At 46.4% G+C, this 25,559-nt stretch overlaps 1 protein-coding gene across 1 annotated transcript; it reads right to left on the bottom strand.

The window, feature by feature from the left end:
• Positions 1-74: 74 nt before the first annotated feature.
• LOC118080209 (zinc finger protein 585A-like) lies at positions 75-22,161 on the bottom strand. The gene is made up of 10 exons (XM_060270891.1): positions 22,055-22,161; positions 19,146-19,687; positions 18,856-18,957; positions 18,427-18,553; positions 15,366-16,654; positions 10,579-10,716; positions 10,263-10,383; positions 7,505-7,590; positions 5,863-6,070; positions 75-3,486 (listed from the first exon to the last, which is right to left on the bottom strand). Exons 2-10 carry the CDS (start codon positions 19,581-19,583, stop codon positions 1,994-1,996), a joined length of 4,002 nt encoding a protein of 1,333 aa, XP_060126874.1. The 5' UTR covers positions 19,584-19,687; positions 22,055-22,161; the 3' UTR covers positions 75-1,993.
• Positions 22,162-25,559: the final 3,398 nt, after the last annotated feature.

Genomic DNA, 25,559 nt, shown 5'->3' with positions numbered 1-25,559 from the left:
TTATGAGGCAGGGCTTACCTCCCCCCCCAAAAAAATATTCAAGTTGGCACCCCTGCTCAGTGCCCCTTCTGGGATCTGGCAAGTCTCCTCTCTCTTCCCCATAGGGTATATTGGGAAGGGGGAAAGTCCCAGGGAGGATGCATAGAGGGTCTGCTCAGCTCATGCGTGGGGAGACCCCCAAATCAGGGAGCAGAGAAAGTCCTCTTCCCTTCTCTGCAAAGCCAGGAAGAGGGCAAGTGTGCATGAGGTCTGTAACTCCTTTGCATATGAGGCTCTCTGTCAGTAGGAGAGCTATTGTTTGAGCTCAGCACCCCACCAATCCCAGGCTTTGCAGATGAACTTTGGCAGGTGAGTGGCAGCACCCACCTGTCTTATCATATGATGTCACAATTGTGCCCGGCGACATCATCAGATGCACAGTGGGTCCAAACTCTTTTCTTACAGGGATACAGACAGAACCAGTTCCAGAAACGCCAAGTGATCTGTCATGGAAAGAGGGGGGGGGAGTGCATTTCAGGAATTCATGCCCCTTTGTTCAACAATGGATAGGACTTTATTCACTTTACTTTATGAATCACTTCCTACGAGGCATCAAGGAGAAAACCATATATGAGTTTCAAATCTAATACAGATGCAGACTGGGATAAAGATCTCTACTTTAAAAGGGCTACGTGGTCGATCCTTGCAAAATAAAAATAAAAAGCATAATGGGGTGGGGTGAGGAATCATCCAATTTAAAGTCGCACTAAATACAAGTCCATTGGAAGATGTTGACTTGGAAGTAAACTCCCCGGGAGTTCGAGGCAGTTATATTCCCAGGTGTATACAGGGACCTATACTTTTCAATGGCCTTGCTTCTCATTCTCCTTGAGTGTGTTTGCTTGGCTGGCAGGATTGTGGCCTCCAACTCTTGATAAATGCCTCTCGTAGGGTTGGATTGATAAATAACCTTTATTATTATTATTTGGCCAATGAATACCCTTGGAATTTTGATGAAGCTGTCATGGGCGCCAGCCACAAAATGGTTCATTCACAAAAAAGTGAAGCAGTTAACTAACTAACCACAACATATCAATGCGTAAGATGAAGGTCCTTATCGTCCTTTTTGTCTCTCACTAAACATCGCCGTTTGTTTTCACTAGGTAAACTTGAGTTCTCATAAAATGAGAGAGGGAATCCATTTCTCCCTCTGTGCCTCAATCGTAGCTTTATGAGCCACTATCGCTGCCCCATCTAGTCATCTCCCCCCACCCCACCCCACTGAAGCATCCCAAATTCTCATTTGAGTCCACAGCCCCCATGGCGGTGGCCGCTCTAGGTCACTAGGAGTGATAGTTCATTCACAAAAGGAAACAAGGTTAAATGCTTACTCAAAACACTACACTTTGTAAGATTCTGACTCTATTCATTCCCCTAAGTACAATACAGGGTTCGTAGGTATTTGAACATCAGTCTCACATGTAGATTCTCTGTTGGCTGCAAACATCCAACTGATCACTAGAGCTCTATTCCAGGGGTTCCCAGAGGTCCACAAGCTTCATTCAGGTATTCCATGGCACATCCGTGTTAAATATTCATATTGATTTTTAGCTGTATTTTTCATTGCTTCTTTTATATCTTATATTGTCTTTTATTGCGATCCAAATGCAAATTGGATCTATGAAACAGCATTTAAAATGCAACTTAAAATCATACAGCACCTAGCACAGTGTGTTCCAAATGCTACAACGGGCAGGGGGAGGGGAATAATTAAATAGTTTTGTTGAGACCATCAGCAATGATCAAGTGGTCCATGGGGGGTGGGGATTCTCCTCTAACCTACTTCATCGACTGCTCTAATCTACTTTGTTACATATGCTTCCTTCAGATGTGAATCGCAAAATCACAGAGTCATAGAACTGTAGAGCTGGGACCCAGGGGTCATCTAGTCCAACCCCCTGCCAAACAGAAATCTAAATAAGATTGGCATTTTCCCCTTATGCTGTGTGCACTTCTAGGATTTCCCCGTGGGTGGATTCTTCAGTGTGACGTGATCCTTATATTCTGGCTGAAGCTCGTCCCACATTCGAAGCATTTGGATGGTTCCTCCCCTGTGGACCGGAGCCGTCATGGGAGATATTTCCATGTTCCAAGGCAGCTGTTCCAGATGCAGCCTCTGGTGCTTTTTCAGGCTCTCGTTCCTCCGGAAGCTCTTCCCACACTCCAGGCAGCTGTAAGGTTTCTCCCCGGTATGGGTTCCCTCATGAGCGGTGAGGTTGCTCTTCTGGCGGAAGCTCTTCCCGCACTCCGGGCACGTGTAGGGCTTCTCTCCCGTGTGGATATTCTGGTGCGAGATGAGGGAGTCCCTCCTCATGAAGCTCTTCCCGCACTCCTGGCACTGGAAGGGCTTCTCCCCAGTGTGGATCCTTTGGTGCGAAATGAGAGACCCTTTCACAATGAAGCTCTTCCCGCACTCCAGGCATTTGAAGGGCTTCTCGCCGGTGTGGAGAAGCTGGTGCAAATTGAGCGTCCCTCTCCGCGTGAAGCTCCTCCCGCACTCGAAGCACTGGAAGCGCTTCTCGCCCGTGTGGATGCTCTGGTGGGAAATGAGGTTAGAGTTCTTCCGGAAGCACTTGCCGCACTCGGAGCATTTGAAGGGCTTCTCCTCGGTGTGGATGCTCTGGTGCGAGATGAGGGCGCCTTTCCGGATGAAGCTCTGCCCGCACTCCAGGCACCGGAAAGGCTTCTCCCCGGTGTGGATCCGCTGGTGCAAATTGAGGTTCCCCTTGCTGTTGAAGCTCTGCCCGCACTCGAAGCACTTGAAGGGCTTTTCCCCCGTGTGAGTTCCCTGATGAGCGGTCAGGCTTTTCTTCTCTCGGAAACTCTGTCCACACTCCAGGCACTGAAACGGCTTCTCCCCGGTGTGGATTCTCCGGTGAGAGATGAGGCTCGAGTTCCTGCAGTAGCTCTTGCCACACTCCGAGCACTTGTAGGGCTTGTCCCTCGCGTGGATTCTCTGGTGGAAAATAAGGCTCCCTTTCCGGTTGAACCTCCTCCCACACTCCAGACACTTATACGGCTTCTCCCCTGTGTGGATCCTCTGGTGCGAAATGAGGGAGTCTCGGCGAATGAAGCTCTTCCCGCACTCGGCGCACTCGTAAGGCTTCTCCCCTCTGTGGATCTTCTCGTGCGACGTCACGCTGGAGCTTCGGCTGAAGCCCTTCCCACACTCCAGGCATTTGAACGGCTTCTCCCCAGTGTGGACTTTGGAATGGGCATCGAGGCTCGATTTCCATTTGAACATTTTGCCGCACACGGGACACCTTTCCTTCCTCTTGTCCTGTTTCTCTTCGGCAGGGATTTCGCAGGTGCCGCTGCCTCGACGGGTGGACGACTCCTTGCTCTTCTGTTTAGCTTCTGCTTTCCTCCTCAGCTCTCTCCCCTCTTTGCGTCGGGCTCTTGGCAACAATGCCACGCTGCGTTCCCCTTCGTCCTGACTCCCTGCTCCTGGAACAAAAGGAAGCTTCGTAAGTACTGAAGTGAGAAAGGGAGTATTCATTGCAGATCACAAATGGGAGGGTATCTACCAAGCTGTTGGGTGTACAGCGGTACCTCTGGATACGAACGGGATCCGTACGCATCCAGAGTAGTACTTACCCTGAAGCACCGAATCTGTGCATGCTCCCCGCACAATTTGGAGCTTCTGCGCACACGTGTGACGTCATGCACGAATTGCCGAACCCGGAAGTAACCCATTCCGTTACTTCCGGGTTCGGCACGTACGTATCCCATGTCATATACAACCTGAAGCATATGTAAGTAGACTATGACTGTACGCCGAAATGGCAAAACTGACCGGAAAGCTCGGGAACCAGGAAGACAAAATATTCAATAAAGAATGGGGAAAGTTTACAATTTACTTAGGAGAGCACTGTAAGCAGATGAAAACATTAGCAGGATTCTAATAACACTTGCAATGTAATAAATATTATGGGAAATGTGGAGAGATATAAACTATGGATTATGAAATAATATGCAGTTGAAAATGTTGAGAACAGGACCTATGGAGGGGAGGGTGGGAAGTCTGGAGATTCACAGAAATCTCTAAATATGGATATGTATTTGGTATTGTTATATCTCTACACTTATAAAACCAGATTAAAATTATTTTTTAAAAAAATCAAACAAATGGGAGGGTATCTCACCCACTCCCCTGCTCAAAACCATCTCTGCATGCTTACAGAAGGCCTTGGCCAAGGTCATCCTCTGGACACACGTCAGGCTAGCGAAAAATTTATCCTTCCCTTTCCCCTTTACCTTGGAAGGGCTGTGGAAAGCTTGGTTCATTGATTCACATTTGGTGGTAATGCCCCCGTGTTAAAAACTTTTGCAATAGAGTATTCTCCATTATATCTGCAATTACAAGCCAACCCCTTTCTCCAAATCCTGCATTGGCCCTAATATCTTTGGACATAGACTTAGGCCCAACCCTGAGCAAAGTAGTGGGCTTCTTACTGACCCCGGCACAATTAGTGATAATTCAGAAGAACCAGCCTGAAATACCCCTGAATATATGGGAGAAAGATATCTGGGATACAGCAACGTCCGAGGATTCCACCAGACACAGGAGGGCAATTAAAGGCATAACGAATGGAGACGCCTTCCAAGAAACGTGGACGCCCTTCTTTAACTATGTTAATGACCAAAATCAAGACCTTCTTATGGAGGACTCTAATTTCTACATCCCTCCTTGGGGAGAAATCTCCATTTATTCCTACTCTCTCCTTACCATTTCTTAACCAATTCCTGTTTTATTGTGTTTTAAATATTCTGTTCGGAGCCACCCAGACTGGCTGGGGCAAACCAAGCAGATGGGCAGCATATAAAATCATCATCATCATTCATGTCTGCTACCACTTACTAAGGTGTCTTGTGAAAAGATTTTTTGAATCTTTGAGCTGTAACACCTCTATCTATATGCCTGTTGGCACTAATAGGTTAGTGAAACAGGATTTGCCCATGCAGAAGCCATGCTGGTTCTACTTCAGCAAGGCTTGTTCTTCTATTTCCTTGTCTATTTTATCGTAAATGATACTTTCCACTGGTTTTCCCAGAACGCATGTTAAGCCAATCAATCTAATTTCCAGGAACCCTACACACTCCAATCCTTTTAAAAATATTTGAGTTAAGTTGGCCACTTTCCCATCCGCAGTTCTGGAGAAGTTACATATTTTTGTTAGAAAACGTTTTTTGTTTTGTTTTTTCATTTCCTAAATCTTAACTTATCCTTTTCCGGTTTATACATTTCACTGATTTTACAATCATTTCGACATTTCAGAGCTTGACTTCCTTCCCCCACTTTCTGTGGTTCCTTAAATTTATTTTTAATATCTTCTGCATATTCTAATTAACGCAATTTGCTCATTTATTCATCTTTTAAAAAAAGATGTACTCTTATGAAACTGCAGTTTATTACAATAATCATGCCAATGTTTTTATCTGTTTACAATTCATCTGCAAATATTCAATAAACCAATTCCATTCTTTTAAGTTTGTTGTCTGGATTCCTTATTCTTCCGGAAGGAAGGAAGAATAGGAATATTTTTTGTTAGAAAATGCAGTTTCACATGTACGTTCCTCAAGACTTGGAGCATCCCATTTCCTCCAGGTGCAAAAAAGGAAGAAGTCCCCGACATCCCAGCGTGACGCCATCTTTTGTGGCACTGCCATCTAAGCGCTGACATTGAACAGAGCCCAGAAGCTAGTTGGCCTGCCCATTGAAGTCTCACAGAAAACACAGGCTACAATATTTATTTAAGCCCTCGTCAACTGACTTTACCAGCTACGAGGAAAACGGAGCCTCAGCCACAGAAAAAACCTCACCTATGAGCTTTTGCACAGTCTTTTCCCAGAGTTCCTCACTGCTCCCAGCCTGCACTGCTGCTTCGTGGGCAGCCAAGCCTTGCTGTCCCAGGGAGGTCACCATTTTCCAGTTCTCCTCCATGACTTCCCTGTGCAGGGCCCTTTGGTCCGGATCCAGCGAGCTCCATTCCTCCGCGGTGAAGCATACAGCCACATCCTCAAATTTCACCTGAGCGGGGGATAAAAAGAAATGTGATCTCTGCGTGGAGAATGGCAAAGAGGAGGAAGAAGGAAAAGCTTGTTTATGTAGCCAGAGGCTGCCTTTCAAGATTTAAATAATCAGAAAAACATTCGCAGCTTCCTTGCTGGGCAGCTAGGATGAGAGCAGATGGGGAAGAGGTTGATTTTTGTGGGAATGTTGTGGATAGTAGGAGAGGATATATTGATGAAATATTATCCTTCCTCACCCATGCTAGCGAGTCAGTAGCAGAGTACATTCCCCTGTATATAGCAGGAAGCTATACAGTTGAATCTCATTTGAATCTCTTTACTTAAGCAATCCAATCTGGCTTTGTCCAGATTGGGTTTTGTTCTTGGTTAATTCCCCTTTAAAGGTAAAGGTAAAGGAACCCCTGACCATTAGGTCCAGTCGCGGATGACTCTGGGGTTGCAGCGCTCATCTCGCTTTACTGGCCGAGGGAGCCGGCGTACAGCTACTGGGTCATGTGGCCAGCAGGACTAAGTCGCTTCTGGCGAACCAGAGCAGCGCATGGAAACGCCGTTTACCTTCCCGCCTGAGCGGTACCTATTTATCTACTTACACTTTGACGTGCTTTTGAACTGCTAGGTTGGCAGGAGCTGGGACGAGCAACGGGAGCCATCGCAGGGATTCGAACCGCTGACCTTTTGATCGGCAAGCCCTAGGCTCAGTGGTTTAACCCACAGTGCCACCCACGTCCCATCTAAATTCCCCTTTAATCCCTCCTAAAAAGAATAAAGACACACAGTCTTCTCTTAAAATAATGATAAGATGGATAAATGCAATTAGATGCAGTTTAAAAAAGAAGATAAATTTTGGAAGCCAAGGGAGGGGTAGAGGGAAGTCCGGGGGTTCAGGGAGCCCCATAAAGTTACTGATATGGACTATGATTTAATGTAAATGTGTGTGTGTGTGTAAAAAATGTTTTTTTTCTCTTTGAAACTTTGAAACTAAAAAAATAAAATAAATAAAACAATGATAATATGTTTACTTACATTCCGTAAGTAAACTGAAGGCAGACTTTAGCTTATAGCTACAGAACAGAGTTTGAGTTCATCCCATATGGGAATGAGCCCATGTGCTGCTGGCTGAGAGCCAGCAGACAACAAAATACATCAGGATGGAATAAAACAAAGAAGAAGGGGGAATTTACTAGGAACAAAACCCAATCTGGACAACCTAGATTGGATTGCTTAAGTAAAGAGATTCAAACGAATCTACCAACTAGCTTCCTGCAATATACTGGGGAAGGTACTCTGCTACTGATTCACTAGCGTGAGTAAGGATAATATTTCATCAATATATCCTCTCCTGCTATCCACAACATTCCCACAATTTTTCCAGGCCCAGTGAGTTGTGCAGGACACAGCGGCAGCCAGGCTCACCTGCAGCCTCTTCTCTTACCTGTTCCAGAGGCACAGAAGGTGCTTCCACTACGCCATCAGGAAGAGGCGAGGGAGGACACACCACAATAATCCTCAGTCCTTCTCCTGCAAGGGGAACAAAGATGACAGGAAGACCAGTTTCTTAATTATTTAGACCGGTGGTGTGCAGTCGGCAGACTAAGGGGACTAGGCTAGTCCCCTAAATGTTCCCCGGGTGCCTCCTTCCCCAAGCCTGCAAAGTTTCTGCCCAGCTTAGGGAGGCAGGCGTGATGCTCAACCATGGGTTGTTGGGATGTCAAGATGCCAAAATGACTAAAATGACTGGAAGAATCAGAAACCAGGAAGACCAAAAGTTTAATAAGGAATGGGGAAATTTATAATTTATCTTAAAAACCATTGTAAACAGCTAAAATCATTAGCAGGATTGGAATAACACTTGCACAGTGGTACCTTGGTTCCCGAACAGCTCAGCTGCCGAAAAAATCGGCTCCCAAACACCGCAAACCCAGAAGTGAGTGTTCCAGTTTGCGAACGTTTTTTGGAAGCCGAACGTTTTTTGGAAGCTTGTGTGGCTTCCGATTGAGTGCTGGAAGCTCCTGCAGCCAATCGGAAGCCACGCCTTGGTTTTTGAACGGTTTCGGGAGTCGAATGAACTCCTGGAATGGATTAAGTTCGAGAACCAAAGTACCGCTGTAGTTTAATGGTGAATTTTGGATACAATGGAGATGCAAAAGATTTGGATTATCATAAAAGATGCAGGAGGAAATGATTGATAATAGGACCCACAAAGGGGAGGAGGGAAGTCCAGGAGATTCTTTGGATTCTTGTTTTTATGCTGTATGTTGGATATGTAATTGTAAAATTTTAATCTGAAAAACCAAATTAATTTTTTTTTTTAAAAAGATGTCATGCCTGTCCCCCGCCCCCGTAATTGCCCTCGCAAGCTGGCGCCTCTAGGCCTTATGCTCCCCTATGAAAAATAATCACAGCATGCCACGGATTTAGGCCCTGCTTTTAAAGCAAGACGGGCTTGCGACAGAAACCAAAACAAACAGACAACATGTTTAGAGGTTCCTCGGTGTAGCGGGTGGATGGGCACAGTTAGTGATACAGCCTGATTCCCAAGCGCAAATTCATGGAGGATTAAGAGCGCAAGATGAGCGTTCAGGATCAGGCAAAAGGGGGCAAATCTGGTCCAGCATCCTGTTCTGATTGTGGCCAACATTTAGAGTGGAGTGGGTGAAGCTGTGGTCTAAACCACTGAGCCTAGGGCTTGCCAATCAGAAGGCTGGCGGTTCAAATCCCCGCGGTGGGGTGAGCTCCCATTGCTCGGTCCCAGCTCCTGCCAACCTAGCAGTTCGAAAGCATGTCAAAGTGCAAGTAGATAAATAGGTACCGCTCAGGCGGGAAGGTAAACGGTGTTTCCTTGCGCTGCTCTGGTTCGCCAGAAGCGGCTTAGTCGTGTTGGCCACATGACCCAGAAGCTGTATGCCGGCTCCCTCAGCCAATAAAGCGAGATGAGCGCCGCAACCCCAGAGTCGTCCGCGACTGGACCTAATGGTCAGGGGTCCCTTTACCTTAGGAGAGCTTAGTTTGGTCAGAATACACTTCCAGAGTCAACACTAAATACATTACTTCTGGTAAATGAGTCAGAGCCCCCTGAAAATTTGTGTCCCAGGCATCTTAGACCTATCTATCCATGCACTGAGGTCCAGCTCCGAGGGCCTTCTGGTGGTTCCCTCCCTGCAAGAAGTGAACCAGGCAGAGGGGCTTCTCGGTAGTGGCGCCCGCCCTGTGGAACACCCTCCCTTCATATGTCAAGGAAATATTGTAAACAGCTACCTGACTTTTAGAAGACATCTGAAGGCAGCCCTGTATCGGGAAATTTTTAACGTCTAATGTTTTACAGTTTTTATGTGTTGTAAGCTGCCCAGAGTGGCTGTGGAAACCCAGCCAGATGGGCGGGGTATAAATAATAAAATTATTATTATTATTACCATCTGAAACCAGGGTGAAATACATTGGCATTATTTTCATCTCCCCTGCCCCACTATTAGATGCACTGTCAGTTCACAGTCTTAACAGTTAGAGCAGCAAGTTAGAATTGCAAGCACACTAAGTAAAAGTTTTATGTTATTTTAACTTTAAGTGACAAAACTAACCGGGGAGCTCAGAAATCAAGAAGACAAGAAATTTAAAAAAGAATGTGAAATGTTTATAATTTATATACAAAATCATTGGAAACAGGTCAAAACATTTGCAGGATTTTAAACGCACTTGTAATGTAGCAGAATGTATAGATAATCTAGGAAGATGAAAAATTGGAGAAGTATTGATATGCAGTTGAAAGAGAATCAATAGGACCCTTGGAAAGGATGGGAGGAAGTCAGGAGATTCAGAGTAATCTCAATAATTAGATCTGGAAGTGGTTTTGTTGTATGTTTATATTTTGGAAAATCAAAAAAATATATATTTCAACAACAACAAAAATTTAAAAGAGAGTGTCTTACATAGTTTTTATAGGAGGGAAAAGAGAAATAGCTAAATGGTCAAATGACCCAGGGGTGTCTTCCACAAAAGTCTGCTACTATGGTAACTAGAGTTTCATTCCCACAAAATCGCCCTTCCAAAAAGTACTGTATTGTATTAATTCTCGAACGATGGAAGCTAAGCATTTGGTGGAGTCAGCTCCTCCCCGACACAGGCTCGAGGGGAAATAAGAGAGACCCGCTTGAGAGGGGAAGACCCAAGCTGGAAAATGCCTTGTGATTCCTTACCCAACGAAGGAGCACCTTCGTCTTCCTCCTGCTTGATCCACCACTTGGAGAGAGGTATCTGCCTGGGGTCTGATGGGTCCTCTGCCTCAGGAAAGTTCACGGCTTCTTCTGCAAATAGTCCCTGCAGTTGAAAGAGCAGCAAGGATCAGAAAGAGAAAAGAGTGGGGGGGGGAGAGAGATTAGGAAACAAATGAGCGGTCCTCTCCTTGCAGGACTTCCAGAATGGGTGAAAAGTGGACAACCGTTGCACACTTTGCAAACGTCCTTGGAAATATTCTCAGCCCCTTGGAACCACCAGGATGAAGCCCTCTCTCACCTGCTGTTCCTCCTCCTGCTTCACATCTTCTGCTCGGCTCGAGAGGAAACCTTTGGCCAGGGCCACCGCCTGGGAACCAGTCTCTGCTCCATGTTCCCTCACCCAGTTCTCCATCTCTGTGAGGAGGACAGCCAGGAGCTACTCTAGGAGAACCAGATCAGACTTTTCGTGTCTATCGCTCTGGCCGCAGTCACTCGAGGCAAAGGTGGCGGAGTCAGCAGCAAACTTCTCGGCCAGCTGCAGTAGAGAAACTGTCTGAAGTGCTGGAGCTGAGCATCTGAGCTGAGGGCGTCCTCCTCGTTCAGGCTCTTCTGCACGGTTCCTTCCCAGAATCCTCCGCTTCTCCCCGTCTCGATGGTACGAACAGCTTCTCTAAGCAGAGTCTTCTTATTCCATCTGTGCTCCAAGGCAGCCACCAAGAAGGTTGAAAGAACGCCTCCATGCTCCACCGATTTCGGTCATAAAGCAAAATCTGCCCTCCAAAATGTGGGTCCTGCAAAGCCAACAAGAAGAAAATACCTCCACCAGTTGCTGAACTACTACCAGGCCAAGTTGTTACCATAAGGTCTTTAATAATCTGGGATTGTTTTACCCAAATTAATGTTATTAAGGGTGCCCAGCGTTGTCAGGAGAGATCCCTGTTCTCCATCACAGAGTTACAGTTTCCACAGCAGTTTAACCATGAATCCCGCTTCACAGAGAACTCTGGAAATTGTAGCTTTGCAAGGGGAATTGGGGGGGGGTGTCTCTCCTCCAGCTCTCAGCACCCTTAAAACAAACTACAGCTCCCAGATTTCTGGGAATAAGGACTGTTCAAACTAGCATCACGGTGCTTTAACGTATGATGTGAATGTGGCCAGAATCTGCAGTAGCTGGGGATTAGGGGAAAGTTAACCTGCTCCAAAACAGACCAGATCAATCACAGACTATTATAGCTGCAGTTTCTTGGTTGCCTGGAGCTATTAGTCAGGCATCTTCCTAACGAAAGAGAAGATGCAGACAGGAGGAAAGAGAGGGAGGGAGTTTGTCCAGTATGCAACACCGAGGGGTCCTTGTGGCATCTTAACTCATCATCATCATCCTCATATTTTTTTGTACCCCAGCCCCCTTACTGGGTTGCCTCAGCCACTCTGGGCGGCTTCCAACATATATAGAAACATAATGAAACATTACACATTAAAAAGCTTCTCTAGACAGGGCTGCCTTCAGATGTCTCCTAAAGATCGCATGGCTACTCATCTCCTTGTCATCTGATGCGAGGGCGGGTGCCACCACCGAGAAGGCCAAACCCTCAGAATGCCCGGCAGCCACCAGATAGCAAAGCTCATCAACGTAAAAAGAATATCCTGGATCAGCTGCACGTGATCTTAGGAATCTAAAACAGGCACCCCCAAACTTCGGCCCTCCATATGTTTTGGACTACAATTCCCATCATCCCTGACCACTGGTCCTGTTAGCTAGGGTTCATGGGAGTTGTAGGCCAAAACATCTGGAGGGCCGCAGTTTGGGGGTGCCTGATCTAAAAGGAGCCCTGCTGCAGAATCACACCAAAGTAGTGGGGGGGGGGCAATCTAGTCTCCCAGTCTCCTGTTTTCACTACCGGCCAGACCCGAGCACAAGATCCCTCTCTCCCCTCCCCTCCTGTGCTTTCCTTCGGAAGCATTGGCCGAGCATACTAATAAAAAGCCTTGCGCTCTGCTGTGCAGATTTCACATAATCACGGAACTGTCGTGTTGGGAGGGTCCTCCAAAGGCCATCTAGCCCAGCCCCCACCCTGCAATGCCGATATCACAGCTCGATGATCCCTGACAGGTGGCACACCCAAGCTCTGCCAAGGAAGGAGAGCCCCCCCCCCCGCTTTTCATCCAGGCGGAACATACATACCCAACTCCCTCTTGCCTAAGGAAACTGACGATCCATACCAGAAAAGGGTGTTGTATTTGGGGGAGGGGGAGCCCTGCCTCGCTCTTCTGTGCTTCCCAGGCCTTCCTCCATCCCCAAGGCGCTGTCTGACCCCCACTTGGGGGGGGGGGTAAAAGGAGGGCTTCCAGCTCCTTCATTCATTCCCCAGCCCCACACATTTTGCACCCAAAAGCTGAATTGGGGAGGGGGGGGAGACTCACGTGATTGGTAAGGACAAAGGACAATTTTCCTCTGCAAGAAAGCCCTGCAGGGATGTGCGGGGACGACTGGGGGGGGGATGCAACCTCCCGATTCAAGCTGCAGTGGGGCAGGAGCAGGAACCAGCTGCCAGTTTTGCAGCCAATAAATGCATCCGTGCAATTCAACCTCCGGCTGCAATCCAAGGCTGGCTTTTTTTTTTGCAAAGCAGGATGGGGGAGCCGCCTTTGCTCTGGAGGACTCCTCCTCTCCTCCTCCTCCATGTATTCCCCCCCCCGCAAACGACCTTCCTCTCTAGGAATATCAGCTCTCTCATGCATGTGCATCGTTTTAACCCTTGCGTGGCTGGAGGAGCAGCAGCAGGAACGCGAATTGATCCTTTGCAAACGGCGCGGGACGGGCGCCTCCAGGAGTAGGAGGAATTGCGCTTTGGGAGATCTGCTGCCGGCAGGTCTGGTCGATCATGGCCTCCTCAGAAAATGAGGGCTGTCCCGGTCGGCTTGCTGGATCTTTAGCAAAGCAACAACCCTGCAAGGTTGGCCCGATCAAACCAGGTCCGTCTATGGCAGGGCGCTCTGGCCCGCGAGGCATTTCGGGGCGGCCCTCGACAGCATTTAAGAAAAATAATAATAATAGAATCATAGGATTGTAAAGTTGGGCAAGGGTCCCAAGGGTCATCTAGTCCAACCCCCGGCAATACAGAAATAAAGCCGTAAGAAAAATATTTTTGTGTGTCATACGATCTTAACAGAAGCCCACCCGTCTTGTTTGTATATTAAATTTGCTGAATTAAACCCATTATGATATGATATATGATATGATGTGTTTATATTATATTAATTATATTATATATGTGTGCGTGTACACACACACACACACACACACACACATTAAATTTATGCTTTACAATTTATTCATTCAAACAACCTTAAAATATCAGTTACTTCCCTTCTTCTCTTTCCATGTTTCATTTTAAATAGCATAAATCCCTGCATATTTTATATATAATAATAATAATAATAATAATAATAATAATAATAATAATAATAATAATAATAATAATAATAATTTATTATTTATACCCCGCCCATCTGGCCGGGTTCCCCCAGCCACTCTGGGCGGCTTCCAAAAAAACATTAAAATACAGAAATCAAACATTAAAAGCTTCCCTAAACAGGGCTGCCTTGAGATGCCTTCTAAAGGTCTGGTAATTGTTGTTCTCTTTGACCTCTGGTGGGAGGGCGTTCCACAGGGTGGGTGCCACTACCGAGAAGGCCCATTCAGTATTCCAATATCACATCCACCAAAACCTACTTACACTGTTGAATTTATCTTAATGCTGCCAATGTTTTCAAGTGTGCACAATTCCCCCCCCCAAAAAAAATAAAACCCATTCTTGGTTGTACATAAGGTCAGCTAGTGCCAGCTCCCTGCAACCCAATAATCTTTTGCCCAACATGGGGCTCTCGAACCCACAACCCAGAGATTAAGAGCTTCATGCTCTCCTGACATGAGCTATCCCAGCGGACAAAATTAACCTTCAAATATCAAAGCATATAGACAGCCCCGAAGGTGCAAATTTTCAAAGGTTTATTAAAGGGAAAGGGGGCGGGTGACAAAAAGATAGGATGAAAAGAAATAAAGACCATTCACTTTGTAAATCACTTTGCACTAGATCAGTGTTTCCCAAAGTGGGTTATACCGCCCCCGGCCCCCGGGGGTGCTGGAACAATTCAGGGCCTCGTGTGTAACCAGGGGGCATTTAATAAAAATAAGGGGCAGTGGAAGACAAAAGAATGAAGAACATTTTGAATAACTGTATGTTTCATCTGTTGTGTAACGATGCTTACTGCCAGCAAGATGTAGATAGGTAAAGGTAAAAGGTAAAGGGACCCCTGACCATTAGGTCCAGTTATGACCGACTCTGGGGTTGCAGCGCTCAACTTGCTCTATTGGCCAAGGGAGCTGGCGTACAGCTTCCAGGTCATGTGGCCAGCATGAAAAAGCCACTTCTGGCGAACCAGAGCAGCACATGGAAACACCGTTTACCTTTCCGCCAGAGCGGTACCTATTTATCTACTTGTACTTTGACGTGCATTCGAACTGCTAGGTTGGCAGGAGCTGGGACCGAGCAACAGGAGCTCACCCCGTCATGGGGATTCGAACCGCCGACCTTCTGATCAGCAAGCCCTAGGCTCTGTGGTTTAACCCACAGCGCCAACAGATACCTAAAAGAACAGAAATTTGCCACTGCATCTTTCTGTTTGTTTCCTTAAAGAAGGCAGGTTTACAGGGGGCACAGAGTAATATGCCAAATAAGTTTGGGAACGTTTGCACCAGAGAGACTTAGTGAGACATTCCAAAACATGCATGGAATAACCTTGCAGTGCGAGACGGCAGAGGGATGTCAAAAGGGATGACAAATTTCACAGGGGAAGGGCCCTACTTTTAGCCATGTAACTCTGGGCGCAGGGGGAAGGAAATTTGCCAAACAGGACGGCTGGGCATGACCTTTTGGCACCAAGGCAATGAGCAGGTAGGAGAAGCAAGAGATGTTTCCTCCAGGCGCCTGGCAAAAAGGACTCAAGGTGGGTATGGCAGGGGGTGAGTGCATCTCGTGACTTTTGTTACATAATGACAAAAACCATAGAAGAGATTCAAGATCATTGGCACAGAAAAATTGAGATGGACATTTTTTCTTCTCCAGTTTCTTCACAGCTCATGGGACGATCTGGGTACTGATAGGATTTCGCCATTTGTAATTGATTTGAGACGTGGCCGGGTTTCTGTTCCGAATAAAGCTCTCTAGACATTTCCACAGTTTCTCCCGTGTGAATGGTTTGATGGCAACTTAAGCTTTTCCTCCAAGCAAATCTCTTTCCGCACTCCAGGCATTCGTACGGCTTCTCCCCAGTGTGGATTCTCTGATGACAGCTAAGGCTAGTGTTCCTGGTGAAGCTCTTGCCGCACTCCAAGCATTTATACGGCGTCTCCCCTCTGTGAGTCAGTTGGTGCACAGTGAGGTAATTTTTCTGAGTAAAGCTTTTCCCGCACTCCGGGCATTTAAATGGTTTCTGGCCTCTGTGCTTCATCTGGTGTAAACTGAGGTTCTTCTTCTCTGTGAAGTTTTTCCCACACTCCAAGCATTGATACGGCTTTGCCCCGGTGTGACTCCTCTGATGCCTGTTGAGGTCAGTTTTCCGAATAAAGCTCTTTCCGCACTCCAAACACGTGTACGGTTTCTCCCCAGTGTGAATTCGGAAGTGGTTTTTAAGGTGGCCTTCGTACCAAAAGCCCTGGCCGCACGCCAGGCATTTATACGGCTTCTCCCCAAAATGAACCCGCCTATGTCTGTTGAGATCTTTGAGCTGGCCAAAGCTCTTTCCGCACTCCAAGCATCTATACGGCTTCTCCTCCCTGTGAGTCAGCTGGTGTATCGTGAGGTAATTTTTCTGAGCAAAGTTTTTCCCACACTCGGGGCATTTAAAGGGCTTCTCCCCTCTGTGATTCATCTGATGTGTACTGAGGCTCCTCTTCTGGGTGAAGCTTTTTTCGCACTCGAGACATTTATACGGCTTCTCCACCGTATGGATCCACTGGTGTCTCTTGAGGTCTGTCCTCTGGCTGAAGCTCTTTCCGCACTCGGCGCATTTGTACGGCTTCTGCCCTGTGTGGATACGGAGGTGTTTCCGAAGGTAGGAATTTTTGGAAAAGCTCTTGCTGCAGTTGATGCATTCGAAGAGCTTTCCCCCCGCGTCGCTTGCCGTGCAGACGAAACTGTCCTCGCACAAAGAGCACTGGCCGCTTTCTTTTCCGTCCTCTATTTCCTCTCCCACTGGGATTTCAGCAACATCGCCCCTTTGGGAGGAAGAGGGTTTTTCCCTCCTCGTCTCCGGTTTTCCTTCTGGTTTTCTCCCCTGCTGTCCCCTCTCTTTACACTTGGCTCTTTCATCTCCTGAGAAGAAGAGAGACAACTGGTTAAGCCTGAAATCCAAGGACAGTAACTAAGAAATGATTGCTGTTGTGAGTGACAAAATGGAAATAGGGGAAAGGAGAAAAATTTGCTATACAAGTCAGGATCAAGATGGTTGCCCCCCCCCACCTGATGCCTTTCCCAATATAGCACCCCACACTTTAATAATAATAATTGTAATTGTAATTTATTTATACCCCACCCATCTGGCTGGGTTTCCCCAGCCACTCTGGGCAGCTCCCAACAGAAAATAATAATAATAATAATAATAATAATAATAATAATAATAATAATAATAGGTAAAGGGACCCCTGACCGTTAGGTCCAGTCGCGGATGACTCTGGGGTTCATAGCTGCCAAGTCTCCCGTTTTTCGTGGGAAACCCCCGGATTTTAATCCGTTTCCTGCTGTTATCCCGAATAGAAAAAAATCCCAGAAATCCCCTGATTTCCTACCTGCCAGGGAGGCTCAATTTCGAGTGCCGCTCTGCCCATGTCTGGGCACCGGAAATCGGGCAGAGTGGCACCAGAGGTCGCTTCTATGCATGTCTGGACATGCGTAGAAGCGACTTCCGGTGCCGCGCCACTGCTGATCCCACATTTTTCAGCGAGAGACTTGGCAGCTATGCTGGGGTTGCGGCGCTCATCTGGCTTTACTGGCCAAGGGAGCCAGCGTACAGCTTCCAGGTCATGTGGCCAGCATGACAAAGCCGCTTCTGGCAAACCAGAGCAGCGCACAGAAACGCCCTTTACCTTCCCGCTGGAGAGGTACCTATTGATCTACTTGCATGTTGACGTGCTTTCAAACTGCTAGGTGGGCAGGAGCTGGGACCGAGCAACCGTCGCAGGGATTTGAACCGTCGACCTTCTGATTGGCAAACCCTAGGCTCTGCGGTTTAGACCACAGCGCCACCCGCGTCCCTTATAATAATAATACTAAGCAACAAAACACAAAACATTTTAAAAAATCCCTAAGCAGTGCTGCCTTCAGATGTCTTCTAAAAGTTTATTTCCTTGACATCTGATGGGACAGCATTCCATAGGGTGGGCGCCACTCTGACTGATATGTATTCAAATAAACAAATACATTAGATAAGCTGCCAGAAAATATGCCTTGAGGCAAATAGGGTTCTCATACGTCCGGGATTCGGCTGTCGGAAACAGCTCCCCGTCGGAAAGTGCCTTAATGTCCGGCAACCCATGTTGAAGGTGTAGATTTTGGCAAATTTCTTTTAAAAATAGCTCATAAACTTTTTTTTTAGATGGACTTCAACTTGTTGTCGTATCATAGCACTTGCAGAAAATAGGCAGGAAATATCTTATTCTCAGATGAGACTACCGGGGACGGACAGACGGACAGACGGACAGACGGACGGACGGACATATCTTGATTGTTAGGAAGAAAAGGAACAGCCAACTCTCCCTGCTTTGTAATCTATTAAAACAGGGGTAGGCAACCTAAGGCCCATGGGCCGGATGCGGCCCAATCGCCTTTTCAATGCGGCCCGCGGATGGTCTGGGAATCGGCATGTTTTTACATGAGCAGAATGTGTGCTTTTATTTTAAATGCATCTCTGGATTATTTGTGGGGCATAGGAATTCATTCATTCCCCCCCCCAAAAAAATAGTCTGGCCCACCACATGATCTGAGGGATGGTGGACCGGCCCACGGCTGAAAAAGGTTGCTGACCCCTGTATTAAAAGGAAAAGGTTCACTAGGGTCTTATCATCAGTGCAGTGGGCAAGGGGCCTTACCCAAAAAGGCCACGATGCCACCGTTCTCCTCCATGACTTCCCTGTGCAGGGTTCTTTGGCTCGTATCCAGCAGGTCCCACTCCTCCTTGGTGAAACGTACAGCCACCTCCTCGAGCGTCACCAGAACCTGAAAGGAAAGAGACCATTTCCCGCTCACAGTTAATAATAGTAATTTATTATTCATACCCCACCCATCTGGCTGGGTTTCCCCAGCCACTCTGGGCAGCTCCCAACAGAATATTAAAAAGGAACATTTTTTGCCTGGCGCCTAAAGGTGTGTAATTAAGGCGCCAGGCGAAATTCCCTGGGGAGAGCATTCCACAGACAGGGAGTCACTGCAGAGAAGGCCCTGTTCTCGCATTACAAGGGGGCTGGACTAGATGACCCACATGTCCCCTTCCAACTCTATGATCCTATGCCTCCTCTTACTTGATCTGTATGCTGAGAAGTAGCTCCAGCACAAAGAGATGATCTTTCCAGCATCAATGGAGCCTCTTTTGCCTCAGAAACTGCCAGTGCTTCAAACAGGCCCTGTAAGGAAAACAGGGATTAAAGACAGACAGACAGAGAGTCAGAGAGAGCAGGGTTAGGAAGAAAAAATGCCCTAAGACAGGTAGGGAATGGGACGTCACCTCCGAAGAGAAAGTTGGCCAACTGGCAGGGTTTCACAGTATTTTTGGGAATCTCCTTTGTGTTATCAGGATGAAACTGTCTCTCACCAGATTCTGGTCCTCTGCCCGGCTCAGGAGGAAACCTTCAGCCAGGGCCACCGCCTGGGAACTGGTCTCTGCTCCACATTCCCTCACCCAGTTCTCCATCTCCGGGGGAAGGACAGCCAGGAACTGCTCCAGGATCACCAGGTCTAGCATCTGAGCTTTCGTGTATCTCTCCGGGTTCAGCCACTGACGGCAGAGATGGTGGAGTCGGCTGCAAACCTTTCTGGGTTCCTCGGCCTCCTGGTAGCGAAAGTGCCTGAAACGTTGGCGCCGAGCATCTGAGCTGAGTGGGTCCTCCTCGCCCAGGGCCTTTTGCCGGGTGCTTTCCCAGCATCCTTTGCTGCCTGCGGCTCGGATGGCGTGGAAGCCTCTCCCTGCCACTGGACCAGCCAATTCTGCCTCTTCCACCTTCAGCGCATGATCCAAGGGAGCCTCCGACATTGCTGAAAAACGTGTCCCTTTCCCTCCTCGGTCAGATGCCGCCTTAAGGAAAAAGCTGGCCAAAGAAGCGAGGAAACGGAGACCTTCACAGCCGAGAAAGATACCTGTGAATAATAACATTTTGAAAATATTTTATTTTATCGATTGCAGGGAGATAAATAATAAAAATAAAAAGTAAAGGGGGGGAAATAAAAAGGATACCTTAAGAAAAACATTTTAAAAGGCCAAGGAGAACAACAATAACAAAATAAACTATATAGGTTACAAAACTACAGTATATATAGTATATATGTAGATAAAGTCATTGTTTTCCACTAGCGTACTGTATTTCAGTCAGTAGAGCATGAGATTCTTAATCTCAGGGTTGTGGGTTTGAGCCCCATGTTTGGTGAAAGATTCCTGCATTGCAGGGGGCTGGACTAGATGACTCTTGGGGTCCCTTTCAATGCTGCAGTTCTATGATTCTAAGCAGGCTCCCCATGGAAGCTTTTAATGTTTGATGTTGTTGTTGTTGCTGCTGTTTTTCCTGTTAGTGGGGGTATAAGAAATACCGGTATATGGTGGTGATGACAAATGCCTGCTTGGCTTTTCTCCCCAGTCCCTCATAGAATCTTAGAGTTGGAAGGGACCTCAAGGGTCATCCAGACCAACCCCCTGCAATGCAGGAATCTCAGCTAAAGCACCCCTGACAGTTGGCCATCCAACCTCTGCTTTCAAAGCCTCCAAGGAAGGAGAGTCCATCACCTCCCAAGGGAGGCCATTCCATTGTCGAACAGCTCTGACTGTCAGAAAGTTTTCCCGTATGTTTAGTCAGAATCTCCTTCCTTGTAACTTGAAGCCATGGGTTCGAGTCCTACCCTCCGGAACAGGAGAAAACAAGCTTGCTCCCTCCTCCATGGGACAGCCCTTGAGATATTTTAAGATGGCTCTCCTATCTCCTCCCAGTCTCTTCTTTTCCAGGCTCCCTCCTAAGGATTGGTTTCCAGACCCTTGATCATCCCGGTCGCCCTCCTCTTCCCCCACCTTCCAGCTTGTCAGTATCCATTTTGTCCAGCTCTACTGGGCTTCTCCTCACTTGGGGGCTTTCTCTCCCCCTTTGCCTCCCCCCCTTGCATTTCCCAGGCTCCTAGTCCCCACTGCAAATCTGGTGGTGGCATAATTATTAATATTATTATTAGTGCTTTTTCCTGGGGGGGATGCATACCTCTAAATATTTTGTGAATCTTTGTACTTTTGTCCATTTACTGTATTTATTTTCCCCGATTCGAACTATAAAATGGTGGTTTTTTAAGAAGAAAAAAAAGCACTGATGATGAAGATTATTATTATAATTATTCAGATTTACACACCGCCCTTCATTCAAAGATCACGGGGCATTTTGCAACATGAAAATGCAAACATGCATAACATAATAATCGTAACAAAAAAAATAAAAAAACAAATTCCTTCCAGTAGCACCTTAGAGACCAACTAAGTTTGTCATTGGTATGAGCTTTCGTGTGCATGCACACTCGGGTGATGACTTTTTTACAACCTCATTTCCGTGTATCATAATTTGATGAGCTTTCATTAAAGATTAGATAAAATCTTACTTTCAAAGAGATTTGATAAAAAAAGACCTCACACACAAAATGATTTTAAAAAATTATTTATCAGTTTTTTGACCATTTTTGAAGTCACTTTAAGCAGATATAAAATTGAACCCAACATTATATAGGGTCATCAAACACACAAGGAAGCTTTTTTTAGATGCAGTAACAGTATAGACGCCGCTAGAGGACGATGTTTTGCTACCTCTCCTGAAGGTTCTTTTCCCAGGGTCTGCTGGCTGAGTTTTGAGGTCCCAAAAATGGGCTTTTACCTTGCGCAGGTGTGACATTTGTATACCCTATGTTGCTAAGAACACTCCCCATTGTGAAATGTGGTGTTGTGTCCAAATTAGATATGAAATATATATAGAATTGTTGATACAATTTTATGAAATGGTAAAACGGCATACAAAAAAAAATTAAAAACAGTTTGTGCGTAACCTTTTTTAATATTTCAATGGAATATACAAAATAAAAAAATTCCTTCAGTAGCACCTTAAAGACCAACTAAGTTTTTATTTTGGTATGAGCTTTCGTGTGCATGCACACTTCATCAGATGGAATATACCTCATTTTAGTCATTAATAGGCAAAAGTTCATTCATTTGTGCTACAGGAAATAATTTTTGAGGGGGGGGAAATGAAAAAGTCATCACCCCAATGCACACTTCTTCAGATACACACATGCACACGAAAGCTCGTACCAATGAAAAACTTAGTTGGTCTCTAAGGTGCTGCTGGAAGGAACTTGTTTGTTTTTATTTTTTGTTTCGACTACGTCAGACCAACACGGCTACCTACCTGTAAATAATAATAATCACAATAATAAATAGCAATGACATCCCCATGCTATCCTTCACCAAATGCAAGAGGAGAGACTCACCGGATTTCCCTGCTACCCCGATTTAAATAAACCCCGGCTCCTTATGCAGGATCAGGGCGCAGCCTCACCACAAAGCACCTTCTTCTCTCCATGGGATCTCCTCTCCAGCTTCCCTGATCTGCAAGACAGGATGGGGAGGGGCCTCTGGCCCTCCCCCTCCCCCCCCCCGCTCCTCTCTAGGAACCGGCCTCGGGTTAACCCTTTTGATGACAGGGGGGAAAGATCGCTGCCTCCTGCAATCCTATGGCCACCTGCGATCTGCAGAGATCCATTCCCCCGCCTGGAAAGCCTGGAAATTGCGGAGAGCTTTGGCGCACCGCTGGATCTTTTCCCCCCCTGCAACTGGACTAGCGTGTTGCATGGTTTTTCATTGGATTTTATTTTTGTTTTTTACACACACACACACACACACACACACACAAGCATAGCTGTTAAGTTCTCTCTTGTTTTTTTTTAAAGGGAAATTCCCTTATGCTGAATAGGCATCCTCGCGAGAAAAGGGAAATTTTGACAGCTATGCACAAGAGACTAGGACTCTTCCCCCCAAAAATTAAAAAATCATGCTTTTCAAGTTTATACATTTCACCAATTTTACCACCATCTTATCATTTTGAAACTTGACTTCCTCCCCCCTCTTTCCGCGGTTCCTTAAATTCATTCTTAATATCTTCTGCATATCCAAAACAACTAAATTTGCTCATTTATCTACCCACTTCAAATATATACAGTACTCTTACGAAACGGCAGGTCATTACAATATAATCATGCCAACGTTCTTACCTGTTTACAATTTATCTGCAAATATTCAATCAACCATTTCCATTCTTTTATAAAAAGTTTATCTTGATTTCTTATTCTTCCGGTAAGTTTTGCGATTTCTGCATATTCCGTATGTTTTTGTATCCATTCTTCCTGTGCTGGGACTTCTGCTTCTTTCCATTTTGGGGCAAGTAACATTCTTGCCGCTGTAGTCACATACATGAATAAATTTCTATAAAATTTAGGCAGTTCTATCCCTATCATTCCCAAAATTTGTCTAATCCTCCTTTATTTATTATTCTTTTCTTATTATTACTGAGTTTCAGTACAGTCATACCTCATGTTACGTCCGCTGCGGGTTGCGTCTTTTCAGGTTACGGGCGCGCTGAACCCGGAAGTCCCGGAACGGGTTACTTCCGGGTGTGACGCGCGCGCATGCCCAGAAGCACCAAATTGCGTCACGCACAGATGTGACGCTTCAGGATGAGGCCTTTTCATGTTGCGAATGGGCCTCTGGAATGGATCCTGTTTGCAACCAGAGGTACCACTGTGTTATGAAAACGGTTCCGAAATTGCTGTGCCGAATACAAATCCAGTTGCTTGTGGGCCAAGAAAAAACAAAAGTAGGTAAGTTTAAACAACGAAAGCCATAAGCACATCACTGCAGCGTTGCAATACGGCGGAAAGTGATTAAGTGCTTTACTTATGTTTTCTGAGGTGGGTGGGTGCAAAACGTAAATGTCAAAATATAAAGACCAAAATATAATTTTTTAAAAAATTAATCCTTGCATATTCTTGTACTTTAAAATCACCCATACTGGCGGTGATCACTGCCTCCTGTGGCAGTGAGTTACATAGTTTAACTGGCATTCAGAGTATTTCAAATGCAATTAAACTTTCATGGAGATAGATAATGCTAGCAGTGGCTAGTAGGCATGGTAGCTATGCTCTGCCTCCACTGTACCCCACCCAGTTTTGGCCACCACTGGTATGGTAACACCACCCCACCTGGGAATCTGTTTAGGTTATGCCAGGGCTGAGGAACAAGCAGGTTTCAAGGACCGCCTCTCCCCCCTGCGATCATCATCTGAGGCCCTGCTTCATGTGCCTCTTCCACGAGACATCTGGAGGGTGGCAACGTGAGAACAGGGCATTTTCTGTGGTGGCTCCCCATTTGTGGCATGCTCTCCTCAGGGAGGCTTACCTGGCGCCTTCATGACATAGGCGGAAAACATTCCTCTTCTCCCAGGCCTTTGCTTCACTAGCCAACCCATGGCCATTATAAGAGGGCTTCTTGTTTTTGATCCGAGGATGAAGGGCAGTATAGAAATTTAATAAATGAACTAATAAACATTGGCATCTTAATGCCCATCAACCCTTGCCAATGGTCAGGGATGATGAAAATTGTATTTCAGCATCATTTGGATGAGGCAAAGGCTACCCACCCTTGGATTATATCTTCTACAGGGAAAAAAATACAAGATCCCTGGTCATGACCTAAGAAAGGAGTTGACATGCCCCCAGATTTCCTCAATATTTACATGCACTTGTAAATAGAGGCAATTGCAAAGTTAAGAAATACTGCCAGCACATTTGCAAAGCTAAGCAGGATCTGATATGGTTTCAAATTGGATGGGCGACAGCGTGTTGAGATTCCTGCATTACAGGGGGTTGGACTAGATGACCCCTGAGTCCCTTCCAACTCTGTGTTTCTACTGTACAGTGGCACCTCGGTTTACAAACAGCCCTGTTAACGAACTACCAGTATTTGGTTTACAAACTCCGCAAAACCGGAAGTTTGTGAACGATAGAAGGGCACCGGTGGCAGGAGGCAGCGTTAGGGAAAGTGCACCTCAGTTTAACAACTGATAAGAGGTTGAATCCTGACAAGACAGAAGTACTGTCTTTGGGGGTGGGGGACTCCCTGGTCCTGAATGGGGTAACTGTGTTCCTGAAGGACCAGGTGCGCAGCCTGGGAGTCATTTTGGCCATCCAACTGTCCATGGAGGTGCAGGTCAATTCTGTGTCCAGGACAGCTGTTTATCAGCTCCCATCTGGTACGCAGGCTGAGACCTTACCTGCCCGCGGACTGTCTTGCCAGAGTGGTGCATGCTCTGGTTATCTCCCGCTTGGACTACTGCAATGCACTCTACGTGGGGCTACCTTTGAAGATGACCCGGAAACTACAACTAACCCAGAATGCGGCAGCTAGACTGGTGACTGGGAGCGGCCGCCGAGACCATGTAACACCAGTCCTGAGAGATCTACACTGGCTCCCAGTACGTTTCTGAGCACAATTCAAAGTGTTGGTACTGACCTTTAAAGCCCAAAACGGCCTTGGTCCTGTATACCCGAAGGAGCGTCTCCACCCCTACCGTTCAGCCCGGACACTGAGATCCAGCGCCAAGGGCCTTCTGGCAGTTCCCTCATTGCAAGAAGTGAGGTTACAGGGAACCAGGCAGAGGGCCTTCTCGGTAATGGCACCCGCCCTGTGGAACGCCCTTCCATCAGATGTCAAGGAAGTAAGCAGCTATCCTATTTTTAAAAGACATCTGAAGGCAGCCCTGTTTAGGGAAGTTTTTAATATTTAATGCTGTATTGTTTTAACACTCGATTGGGAGCTCCCCAGAGAGGCTGGGGAGACTCAGCCAGATGGCGGGGTACAAATAGGAAATTATTATTATTATTATTATTATTATTATTAATTATTTATTTATTTTTCTGTAAGAGTCAGCTGGTGATCTGT

The sequence above is a fragment of the Zootoca vivipara genome, chromosome 2, assembly GCF_963506605.1.
Source record: "Zootoca vivipara chromosome 2, rZooViv1.1, whole genome shotgun sequence".
NCBI classification, from domain to species: Eukaryota; Metazoa; Chordata; class Lepidosauria; order Squamata; family Lacertidae; genus Zootoca; species Zootoca vivipara.
The sequence above is the reverse complement of the archived record's forward strand: the minus strand, read 5'-3'. Positions and strand labels throughout refer to the sequence as shown.